Source organism: Metarhizium acridum (genome assembly GCF_019434415.1).
Source record: "Metarhizium acridum strain ARSEF 324 chromosome Unknown scaffold_1, whole genome shotgun sequence".
Classification (NCBI taxonomy): domain Eukaryota; kingdom Fungi; phylum Ascomycota; class Sordariomycetes; order Hypocreales; family Clavicipitaceae; genus Metarhizium; species Metarhizium acridum.
The window spans coordinates 4,495,464-4,507,003 of NW_027094015.1; the positions used below are offsets into that span (position 1 = coordinate 4,495,464).

The 11,540-nt window shown below is 51.2% G+C and overlaps 5 protein-coding genes across 5 annotated transcripts; 2 read left to right on the plus strand and 3 right to left on the minus strand.

The window, feature by feature from the left end:
- The first annotated feature begins 828 nt into the window (after positions 1-828).
- On the plus strand, positions 829-6,307 carry J3458_001395 (uncharacterized protein). The gene is made up of 3 exons (XM_066116704.1): positions 829-1,530; positions 1,588-1,692; positions 1,743-6,307. The coding sequence occupies exons 1-3, from the start codon at positions 1,003-1,005 to the stop codon at positions 3,339-3,341; spliced, it is 2,232 nt and encodes a 743-aa protein (XP_065978590.1). The 5' UTR covers positions 829-1,002; the 3' UTR covers positions 3,342-6,307.
- Positions 3,435-6,299, minus strand: J3458_001396 (uncharacterized protein). Its single transcript, XM_007810250.2, has one exon. It carries the CDS (start codon positions 5,279-5,281, stop codon positions 3,866-3,868), a length of 1,416 nt encoding a protein of 471 aa, XP_007808441.2. The 5' UTR covers positions 5,282-6,299; the 3' UTR covers positions 3,435-3,865.
- Positions 6,308-6,322: 15 nt separating the features above from the next.
- On the plus strand, positions 6,323-7,097 carry J3458_001397 (uncharacterized protein). The gene has a single exon (XM_066116705.1). It carries the CDS (start codon positions 6,471-6,473, stop codon positions 6,828-6,830), a length of 360 nt encoding a protein of 119 aa, XP_065978591.1. The 5' UTR covers positions 6,323-6,470; the 3' UTR covers positions 6,831-7,097.
- On the minus strand, positions 6,855-8,351 carry J3458_001398 (uncharacterized protein; the record flags this gene model as incomplete). The annotated part of the gene is made up of 4 exons (XM_007810249.1): positions 6,855-7,109; positions 7,161-7,202; positions 7,256-8,017; positions 8,073-8,351. The coding sequence occupies 4 exons, from the start codon at positions 8,349-8,351 to the stop codon at positions 6,855-6,857; spliced, it is 1,338 nt and encodes a 445-aa protein (XP_007808440.1).
- A 1,498-nt stretch (positions 8,352-9,849) lies between these two features.
- Positions 9,850-11,345, minus strand: J3458_001399 (uncharacterized protein). Its single transcript, XM_007810248.2, has 2 exons — positions 10,830-11,345; positions 9,850-10,760 (listed from the first exon to the last, which is right to left on the minus strand). The coding sequence occupies exons 1-2, from the start codon at positions 11,089-11,091 to the stop codon at positions 10,138-10,140; spliced, it is 885 nt and encodes a 294-aa protein (XP_007808439.1). The 5' UTR covers positions 11,092-11,345; the 3' UTR covers positions 9,850-10,137.
- Between the last annotated feature and the right edge of the window lie 195 nt (positions 11,346-11,540).

Consider the following 11,540-nt stretch of genomic DNA (forward strand, 5'->3'; position numbering starts at 1 on the left):
CCATACTTAAGAACGTCTGGGCTTTGTGTCGGGTTGCCACTGTGGCTTTGCAGGATTGGTGGATCGGACCAGCCTACTAATCACAATTTACTAGCAGGCAGCCTATTTTATTCGGTGGGCAACGGCGAAGTTGCCAGAGGCCGTAGCGCAACTCTCTGGGTAAATAGTCTGCGAGAAAGTTTGTTCTTCCTAAAGGATCAAGTTAAAGTTATTGAGGGATGTATTGAGGAGACATAAGGAGCCAATGATTACTGATTGAAAACCCTTGGGTAACTCTTCACGGAGTATAATGTAATCTATCACGAGAAGTGGCACGTATCTGCTTCCGCTCGGTACCAGCTGCAAAGAATCGGAATTGGCGGTTGACTGCTCACTAAACGTAAGGTTTATGTCGCCAGATGGCTTGGGTTCCCTAGCTTGCCTGAGATAAAAACCAATTAAAATCGAAATTATTGATCAACAATTTGTTATGTTTGTTCATCCTCAGGCCACAGATGCCTGCCATGTCGAATGCTACATGCAATCACGCCTGTGGCTGAAGCTCCAGTCATCACTGCCGATTTACGGGCCAGTACTCCGTACTCCGTACGGAGCGCTGTATTGGTGGTTGCTTGTGGCGTCAGGTGCCGACAGCTCTTCTCCGTAGGGGGTCTAGGGTGTGGCTTAGGCGCTAGACTCGCCTGTAAACACAGTGACTGCCGTTGCTGAACGTCCGTCCCTGCTAATTGCCGGTTGACGCGAGATTCATTTACACGGTCCGCGTCTCCTGACCGCGTCTCGCCTGAGAACTCCACCCCCAGCCTCAACCATGGATCCTTGAATCCTGAACAAAACCAAAACTGTTGCAGGATCTCTCTCCTCTACTGATTTCGTATCCTTTACTTCTGCAAAACCATGAAATTGTCTATTCTAAAGTCTTCATGTTAATTTATAATTCCTTCAACTGTAATCCGACAGCCCGAGTCAATATCAAAATTCAACATTTCTCTCGCCACGAGCAGAATGCGCCGCCATGGTTCTTCTGCCCCCGACGTCTTGCCCTCGAGTCCCCCGGCCATGAGCTCTTCTCCGGCAAACCCTTTGCTATCTCCAACCAGAACGAGTCGTTGCAAGGAGAGACGGAACCCGTCCGTCACACCTAGAAGGTTTGGCCGCTTCTTCACGCCTCGATCAAACTTGCCATCCGAAAGCCGAGCTGCTTTACGAAGTCTGAACGCATCCGCTACCAACTGTCAACCCATTTCACCTCAATCACTCGCCAGTGATGTCTTCAGCTCGGACCCTATATGTCCTTCCTCACCAACTGAAGATTTGGGGCAGGTGGATGGCGCCGGACAGAAAAGAAAACGAATAGACCACTGTCGAGCTGTTCAAAAGCGGCGACGGGGCTTGATTGATGAGGATTTGACTCCTCCACCACTCCAATTTCCAGGAAGAAGCTTTCACATGTCACGGGATGGCAATGTACAAATGGTAGAAGCTCGTTCAGATACAAGAGAAGGCTTGGATGACAGACGGCGAGCCACTTTGGTGGGTGTCCGGTACTAGTGACTGATTTTATTTGAAGCATGCTAACCACTAGGTAAGAGTCACTTCTTTAAAGCTAGTCGCAGTGGAAGTATCACCGGCACGGGTGAAAAGTCATTTCCTGCCTCCCCTTGCTTTCAGTCGTCTGGACTGAGAACAAACCTGGTACGTCTGAAAACGCACGTACCCTTGATATATCTTCTAAGATGTCATAGACACTCGAAGGCTATCGACCAAAGCCCATTCGCAAATTTCGAAGCCGTGGTTTTGAAGCTCAGCTACTGGACCGAGAACACGGATTTGCTTCTCACCCTGGCAAGCAATATCTCAACTTTCCGGCCGGCGACCCTAGGACACTCACAGCTTCCTTTTGTAGCAAAAGTCATGACACGCACCACTGTACCTCATATACTAGTCAAGGAAACACGATCCCATTTAGCCTCGCAAGCTGCCACAATGCTCCTGTGACCGTCATTGGCGATGAGCAAGGTTTTGTGCGGCTGTTCAATACTATCGCTGTAGATGGGCCTGTCGACTCCAAGGTTGATGCCCATATCAAAGTCCACGATAATGCAATTATGGATTTGGACTTGTCCACGGATGATTTCCGACTGGCAACAGCTTGTGGAGACCGGACTGGCAAAATCGTCGACGTGGTCACACAGTCCGTTGCAGTTGAACTGGCCGGTGGACACTGGGATTCCCTCCGACAAATTGCCTTCCAGCCGGGCGCGGCCAACGGCACGGCTCTCGCTACATCAGATCGAGCTGGCCGTGTCCAAATATGGGATTTGCGTTGTTCGCAAGTACCAATACACTGCTTCTCAACAGCCAACCCCAACGGCACCGGCAACCGAGACACCACCCTCGACCCCATCGCTGCTAAAACAATCAACACCATCGACAATGCCCACGAACGCAGAGTACAGGGCGTAACATCTGCAGCCTCCGTCACCGCCATACAATGGCTACCCCCCGGTAGGGAACACCTCCTCCTCACTGCCTCCGAGGCCAATGCCTCCATCAAGCTCTGGGACACGCGATACATCAAGCCGCGCCGTCAAGCCGAGGAAACACCACTCGCCATGACGCCGCAGCCCATATCCCACGCATGGCGGTCCTACGGCATCACATCCCTGGCCCTCAGCACCGACGCCTCCCGTCTCTATGCCGTCTGCAAAGACAGCACCGTATACGCCTACTCTACATCACACCTGATGCTCGGTCACGCCCCCGAACTGGACAACTTTGCACCCAAACGCAAACCGTCCGGGGCAGAAGGGCTTGGGCCTCTGTACGGCTTCAGGCACGACCAGTTCCGGGCCTCGTCCTTTTACGTCAAGTGCGCCCTGCGCCACCGCACCCCCATGAACAACTACCAGCATGAACTTCTGGCCGTCGGCAGCACCGACAGCTGCGCGGTGCTCTTCCCCACCGACGAAGGCTACCTGTACTCCAGCTGCGCTAAACACGCACATGACCTCGAGAGAAGCACGAGTACCAGCGCGCTTACACCCTTGCAATCCTTCTCCGCAAACACACCCACGTCGGCGGGCACGGGGCCGTCATCGTCACCTATTCCTATCTTCCGCGTGGGCACGCCCCTAGTGCGCGGGCATTCCCGTGAGGTGACGAACCTGAATTGGTCGCACGACGGGAAGCTGGTGACCGCCTCTGACGACTACTTTGTTCGGCAGTGGCAGGCGAATGAGGCTGAGGCAAGGCATCTCAGGCAGGTGGGTGAGTTTGGGGGCGAACGACACTTGGCTGGATGGGCGGAGGTAGGACCTGCTTGGGATGATGATGAAGCATAATGACTTTACGCATACTGTGGTTTTTTACATGGCGCTGGAATGGCATACAGGAGCATAGCAACAGTGAACATTTTGGCAACTTTACAAAACGGTATTTCAAGTTTCTATTTCAATATTTAGAAACAAAACACGAAAAATGGTGTTTGCATGCAAAGCTATCATCTACTACCGTAATGCTACACTAGGAACTTTGGAGGTCACCCCGACTCTCCAACGCATCATGCTGTGAAACCTCAGCCGCCATCTCCAGATTCAATGATACTACCCCAAATTGTACCCCGACGCTGACGCTCGCTTAACAACCGAAAATACTTCGGCTAGGCGAGAGAGGGGGGGGAACGCCACAAATGCCGCTATCGTGTACTCGTGCCTGCTTATGTACATAGAATCCCTGGCCATATAAAAAAAAGCAATAAAAGAATGCGGCTTGCGCCACCACGCCCGATGACAAGAATCCGCCGTGCCCAGCCCGTAGACTGGAGCCCCGGCTTTTAACGACAGGCATTCGAGATAGGACCATTTGTCTACTCCGAAGATGCGGCCCGGCGACCCGAGAAGAGGACCCCAACGACGATGATCCCGATTGCGACCCCCAATACCCAATTGGTGACGTGTTCTCGACGAAGGCGCTTCGAAGCCATCCTGAGGCTTTCTGTCAGGTCTGCCGTCGAGTCCGCCACGCCGCCGAGGTCGCTTCGTGAGGGGTGAGGGAGTGTCTTTTCGAATCTCACGGATTTGGATGACGCGGGGCAGGGCTCCATGTCTGTGGTGGAGGGCATGGTTGGGTGATTATGCGGCTCGGAGGCGAGTGCCTCCTCGGGCATGTGGGCAGCGGGTGTTTTGCTGTCCCCTGATTTGGGGTCGTCTCCGTTGTCGCTGCTGCTGCCGCTTGACATGCCTGACATTCTGTTCGACGATCTCCTTGCACTGCGTTCTTTTGCGACAACCACGCTGTCCCGGAAGCGTAGGAGCATCAAGGGGTGTTTGATTGTGGAGGCGGCAGATTCGACAGAGGTTGGGCTGTCAGCAGGTGGTTTGATCGGGCCTGTGGCCACGACGGTGTCCAGCTGGGCGACTACCAGGACCAGGTTTTCGAATATGCAAATCGCCTCCTGCACAATGTCGCGCTTTTCCTGATAGCTCAGCGTTGCGTCGCAATCTGCTAGCTTCTGCTTGTAGTCTCGCTTCAAATCTTCGCCGTCTTCGGGGGTGTCAAAGTGGAAGAAGCGAAGCGGCAGGCAGCCGTGGGAGCGGCGAGGCCATGTCTCGGTTTGATGGTTCTGTGTCCCGTCCGCAAAATCGTCTTGGCTTGGCCGTGAGGTTGTTGGTATTGCAGAAGAGGCTGTCGTATCCCAAAATTCCTTGCCCGCAGACTCGAGCGTGGCCCGTATAAATCGCCCTCCGGCAAAGAGCGCCATGTACATGATGTACGAGTAGGCGAGGAGAACATGAGGCTTGTTCTTGATGGCGCGCTTGATGTGGCTGACAACTTCCGCGAGATGGCCTGTTTTGCTGGTCATTTCGAGCTGTTCCCTCGTCGCGGCGTCCGTCCATCCTGCCATGGACTGAATATCCGCAACAAGCCGGTCCGCGCGCATCAAGCCGGGAATGTACAATGCGTTCAGCATTTCTCGCAACTGATCCGAAACAACCGGTTTGCTAGGCTTTGATCCGCCCGAGTCACCTTGGCCATGCTCGCTATACTCCAGAGAACCGTGGACAATAACACTCCATATTGACTCGAAAGTCGTATAAAAAGGGGCGATGTGCAGTAAACCAGAAGCATATACAAACGGATCCCCTGCCTGTGGCGGCAAAGCCAGTGGAAGCCTTTCAATAATCAGCTTGTTAAGTCTGGCGTGAATACTTCGCGTGGCGATAGCTATCGACTCGGCCAGCGGCCGATCCCGGCGAAACGAATCTAGAGGAATGGATGTCATGGCTTTTTCTTCGTTCCGGAGTGTAAAATATGTTTCTATAACAAGAGAAAAAAAGAATCTTTCGAAAGGGAAGAGGCTATTTGCAACTTGGGATTCTTCGTCTTAGGTTAGTTTGGAGGCTGAAGGAAACAGGCACGAACGAGGAAGAGAGTTCAGCGTGCCTGATAAACGCAGACTGGCCCGAGTCGGGGTATGGAGTGGCGAAAACGGTAGTAACTACCCAGTCGAGTCTAACTTCGTTCAGGTTTCACCAATACAGAGAGTTATTCCAAAGAAGACTCGAGTCTCCCCTCGTGTAAAAATATCTATGTTGTGACACTTTCGTCTCCATCCACCAAGAATGTCCTTGATCATAGGTAGCAAGGGCCCATGCGCGGGAGAAGGTTGCTGACGCAGATGAGCTTTGTCCGTTCACTTCCTCCCAAGTTGGGTGCAACGTGGAATCTGTTTCGCGTTGCTATTTTACATTATGACTTTGCGTTCCTCACTGGCCTGACGGATGACAAGGTCCAACTTGGTGACATTGACACTCGGCACTGTCAAATGAAGCAGTGGTGACACATTGTGATGCTGCGTTGTATAGGTCGACGTCGTGGCACAGCCATAGAACTCAGACAACTAGAAACCGCAGCTGATGGAGAGAACATGAATAGCGGCAGGTTGGCCTCGATTCCAAAGTTGGCGACTTGAGGGACGGCAAGCCCGAAACGATGTTATCAACCGTCACCAGGCTCGACCGCTGCGCTGGCCTGTGTTGAAAACGCCTCAGCTTTAATACCTGGGGCTCAGAAACGAAGTTGAAATGACCAGGGTGTTGTTGCTCAGGAGTCAGACCCGTACTGCGTTCGCTACCGATTTTGCGGATCTTGGATAGCCCCAGACCGCAAAAGGCGTCTTGTGTGCCAAGATTGTCAACTGGCCGTGACGAGAGTCGTATTGGTGGAGATGACAGAGTAGAGAGGCGGGAGACGCGGGAGAGGCAGCACCCGTATAAAATGAAGAGCCGGATGGAAATCACAGAATGCCATGAATGTCTGCAAATCCCATTTTCACCCGGTCCCCCTGTTCCTGTTGATGCCGCCCGCTTTTACGGACCTGAGGCTCCGCAGATCGAGGAATTCGCGCGCCATCGGGGGTACCAAGAGCATGGGTCGTCCTCCACTTGCACTATCTACTAGGCATTTAAAATATGGGTAGCCATCTAACGATGACAGCAAAAATACAAGACGCCGTGGTCCAAAAAGAAAGAATTGACATGATTCTCCCTTTGCAAGATGCGCTCGGCGAGCCAATGCAACCTCACTTAATGAGCGTGGGGAAGGGGGCTGGAGTCGTCGGCGATGAATCCGAATGGGTCAATGTTTTGGCGGTCCACTGCAACACTGCAACGGCCAGATGTGGTTATCACATCGATTCCTGTGCCTGGCATCCTGGGCAGCTGTTAGCAGCTGGTTTCCAAGGCTCTGGTCATGGCAGAATGCAGTCTGCGAGACATTTCGCCGTCGCCGAAATCGTCACGATGGTTATGCAAGCGCTATCTCCATCTTGAAGCCCCTATGCTCATTTATATCGTTCAGCGTTCTGCCCGATCATTCTCCCTTGTATCCCCATCTTCCATGCTCTCATTATTAATAAAGACAAATGACATGAATACCACCACTGCGCCGATCCAATACATAAAGCTTGAGTACTGTCCATATTGTATCATCTCCCCGATCAAGGACAAAGGGATGGTGAGAGAAAGCCCAACCGTCACGACCAGCGGAGTGGTTAAGAGCATAGCAAACGCCCAAGAAATGTCACTGACAAATGAGGCCAGCGAGTTGACCTGGGCATTGTCAGACCTAAGCATGTCCCAGTCCACGAGGGGTCGACTTACAATTATGATCATCCAAATCTTGCCAGAGGGGGGCATTTCAAACTAAAGCCAGCGTCAGTCGGCGAGCATTCACAATCAGAGGTAAGCAGACTCACAGGCTCCATATTGGTCCAATGCAAGATGAAAAATAGCGGCCACAATAGGGCTAGATTAAACACGCCCACCAAGCCAAAGAACAACCGCATGTCGACTTTATCCTCGTTACCGACCCGCCTCTTCATCACCGTAATATACATGCCGTAAATCACGGCACTGAGGAGCGCCATTGAATCACCAATAGCAACCTGTCCAGTTGTCTTGTGCGGGAAGGATCCTCTGTTCTCGTCGCTTTCCCCAGTCAAATCAACAGTCGAAATCAACACCACGCCAACAAGTGAGGCCAAGACGCCACTGAGTTTCCGCACCGAAAATGGGTCGACGCGGAGTAACGCGCAAAAGACCAATGTCCACACGCTGCTTGTGGACGTAAGAATCGTAACGCTCGCCACGCTAGTGTACTCTAAACAGGCTGATGCAAAATAGTTGGCAAAGAACCAAAGCATGCAAAATTCCAAACTGAGAATCGCTGTTTCGCGCAAGCTCAGTTTTTCGTCGAGTCTGGGGACGGCCTCTACAGCCGTCTCGCCGCCCGCCATCAATCTCTCATTGCCGAGGTCGTCGTCCTCTGTCGCAGCTTTCGTGTATGAGCTCTGTTGTCTGTATTCTGTCCACATTTGAATCAAGTCGTGGCGCATGCCTCGTATGCCAGTCCTGAGCAAGTATTTCGTAAACATTGGTATCAATGAAATCGCAAAGATGGAGGTATTTATGTAGACGAGGAAGAATGGCTTATCGTATGTGTGGTCGGAAAAGATGAACTGCGGCTGGTTAGCCTTGCCCGAAACGAGACGAATCCAAGGATGGCCAACTCACGCTCGCAAGAAAATTGGACAATGTCCATAGAAAAACCGTCACCAGTAGCAAACAGATGCCTAGTGTCCTTCTTGCCACGCCTCCCAGGCCCATGTGAGCCCAAAAAGCAGGCTGTTTCGTCGGCAACGGCGACTGCGACCCTAGCGAATCCGTTGACGCTATCATTTCGACCGCCTCACCCCTCTGGCCGCTGGGCAATCGCCTATGGTTCGCGTCGGCTGCATCCGCGGAGCCATCGAAGGCGTCCTCGCCAGCATGTCGTAGGTTTGAAGTCGCCATGGTCGTTCATTTGGCGGCGGCGGCGATAACGACTGGCGACAACGACGCTGAGACGATTTTGAGGATGCTGTAGTGTCCGGGCGGTAAATAAAGGAGGCAAAAGGTCATATGTGCAACTGTGGCACAAGGCCAAGGGCACAATTAGAACTGAATGGCAACTGCAAATCGAAACGAATGAAGCGGAAACACTATGTCGGCCGGAAACCTCTGTATTCCAGGTCGCCCTGCATGAGTGAAGCTCGACTCGGTGAATTCAAAGGTCTGGTCCAAATAGAGATGGAGATGACGAACTTCCAAGTCGGGCGCCATAGGCACATCCAGTCTGGTTGTTGTTCTATGTTCCGACGGTGCCGTCATTGGATTTGAGAGGGCTGTCATTCGCTGGGAGGGTACTAGGGCCCTGGGCGGGAAGCGGCGGGCCAAGGCACTAGCAACTTCCCGCGGCAGCCTGTTGAGCCACTGTTGGGCCAACGACGGGCGCTCAGGTGTGTCCTTCGGTTGCCATGCGGCCAAGATCCGAATCTGCCCAGCTGCTTCGTACATACAACCCCTGAATTATTGTCAAAAGGGTACCTACCAGGGATAAATTAAGCCAATCAAGTATCAGTTTTTTTCGTTGAACAAGGATATGAAGCTACCTGTGGATACATAAAAAACAAGTAAACTGCACATAAAAAAAAGTCTTTTTTGATTCGGTTAATCCCCTATATTCCCTTGAATGTGTTAAGGTACCGCATTTGTATCTACTCTAGAATACCCTTTTCGAGTACTTCTACTTGCATTAGTCTTAATAAGCCTAATAAAATACTATCGAGTAATACACTAGAAACGATTAAGAGTACGTTTATTATCACAATTAATACGTGAGTATATATACTTACCTAACACTTAATTCTCATTGGATTTTATCCTCGTAAGGGGCTTCGCTGGCACCTTAACACATTCAAAGGAATCCCTTGAATGTGCGCAGGTGCAGTGACTAATGTACCTTGGCGCGCCAAGGGATTTTCTGGTGACTGTCTCTGGCTATCAGCTATATCAAGACAATTGATCAGATTTTTTTACTTAATATATCAGACGTTAATAGCTGGCGACAGTTTCGGACTTGTAGTTATGCTGTCACCAGAACCAGGGGCCGCGCGCGTAGGTAGGTGCTCCACTATTTCTGCGATACTTATTCAGTACCTAGGTATCTACCTACCTAGGTAGGTAGGTACTTGACGTTCTTATAATAGATTACCTTCTTATATGCCTTAATGTAACTCTTTATATACTGGGATTATTAATATTTTTCTTATCATATTATTTTTAAGTGGCTTTTTTTTGCTTGGATATTTTCAATTTATTTAAATTCCTGTTTATTATAAAAATAGCACCTGCGTGCATTTAAAGGGCTGGAATATTATGATTCTTCTCAAATGTACCCACAGAACATGGTAGTTTATGTGTTCATCAGAACCGATCATGGCACAAGTAGCTTACCATCAAGGCCAAGGCTTTCGGATCGACTGCAGCTTGTGACTATACTTAACAATAGGGCCAAACCTGATCATTAGAGACTAGGTACAATATGGCTTGCCAAGTTCATGGTGTACCAAGTACAGCCTTGGGCATTCCTCAGGTTTCTACACACCTAAGTGTGCTTCAGATGTATGCAAACTTGACTTATACCATGAGCTCAGTCACTAGAACCACGGCATATTTGCTGTGAGACTGAGACGACTGTTACATGAATTTTACTTGGCAATGCAAACCTTTTGCTATTGTGTATGTTGACTGACAAGTATCACACCTTTACAACCATGGCATCAACATCCAGGCCCTTTCCTTCCACCAAAACACCAGCCTTTCTAAGTACACTCACACAGTTTCGCACAACCTCATCCTTCACGCCCTCCGTGTGAGCCGGGAACTTGACCGTCTTGAGCCACTCCCTTGCGTCCGGCTCCGTGTACCCCAGCTCCGTAGAAATGTACTCAGCTGCCTCGTCTTGATGCTCGTTGAAGTGCTTGATGCCCTGGTCAAGCTTCTCAAACAGCGTCTGAACACGGGCATCCCCGCTCTTGGTCAACTTGGTAGATGCAACAATCTTCCAGCTGCTCCATGGAGTGTAAATTTCACCAACGCGGCGGATCTCACCCGAGTCATAGTACTTCTTGGACGTAAAATGCTCCCACATGAAAAAGTCGGCTTCGCCAGAATTGACTGCATTGCGGAGGTTCTCGAAGTTGTGCAGGACAACCGTGTCGGAGAAGTGAGTCTTGTCAGCAAGCCAGCCTTGCTGGTCTGCGAGGACAAAACCCATCACGTAGGACCCAGAGCCAATGCGGGACACGCCGATTTTGCTGCCTTTCAGAGATGCTACGGATGTGATTTCCGAGCGTTGAGCTCCCGTTGAGATAGCCCAGCCTGCAAGTAGGTGAGTTTAGCTGCGAGTTGGCCCATGTCAAGGAGTGTGCTTCTTGAGGCTTCACATACAAAGCGGAGTGTCGACATATGTGCCAACAAGGCGATATCCTCCATCGCCTTCAAACCCCTCTTTACCGAGTCCCGCAATCCATCCCTCTGTCAGGCCGATACCGATGTCAATCTCACCTGCACGGATGGCAGTGACCATGTGTCCAGTGCCGGAGGGGAAGGGTATCAATGTGGCATGGAGACCGTAGTGTTTCTGGGCGAAGTGGAGGGGGGTTGAAAAGTGCTCGGGCACAAAGCCGATTCGCAGGGCTTCTGATGACATTTTGACGTTTGGGCCGGGCAGACCTGATTGAGTCGGTGTTGTGAGAGATTATTTCTGGTGGTGGGGGAGAGGGGGCCGTCGGGTGAGTGCGGCAATACTAGTTAGTCGTCGTGAAGCAGACTGGAGATTCAATGCTCCATTTTCAGTTGGCACAGAATTTGCGAACAGGCACGACCAGACCCGGGGTGCCTTTTTTCAAAAACGATTCCGGCATTACGTTGTAGGTAGTTGACCTCATCATAAATATGCGTCGATATAGGGTAATCGAGTGCATTTCCACGTGGATGGTTCAGCCCAACGTCGAGCAAGTCACCACCAATCAAGAAATGCGGGTTTGCCTGCTGCCAAGTATACGCTAACGTGCCATCATACGGTACAGCCTGGCTCGCGATAGCACAGTACTTTCGCTAGTGGAAGAGTAGTTTTCGTCTCGATGTCGCCCCCACCAC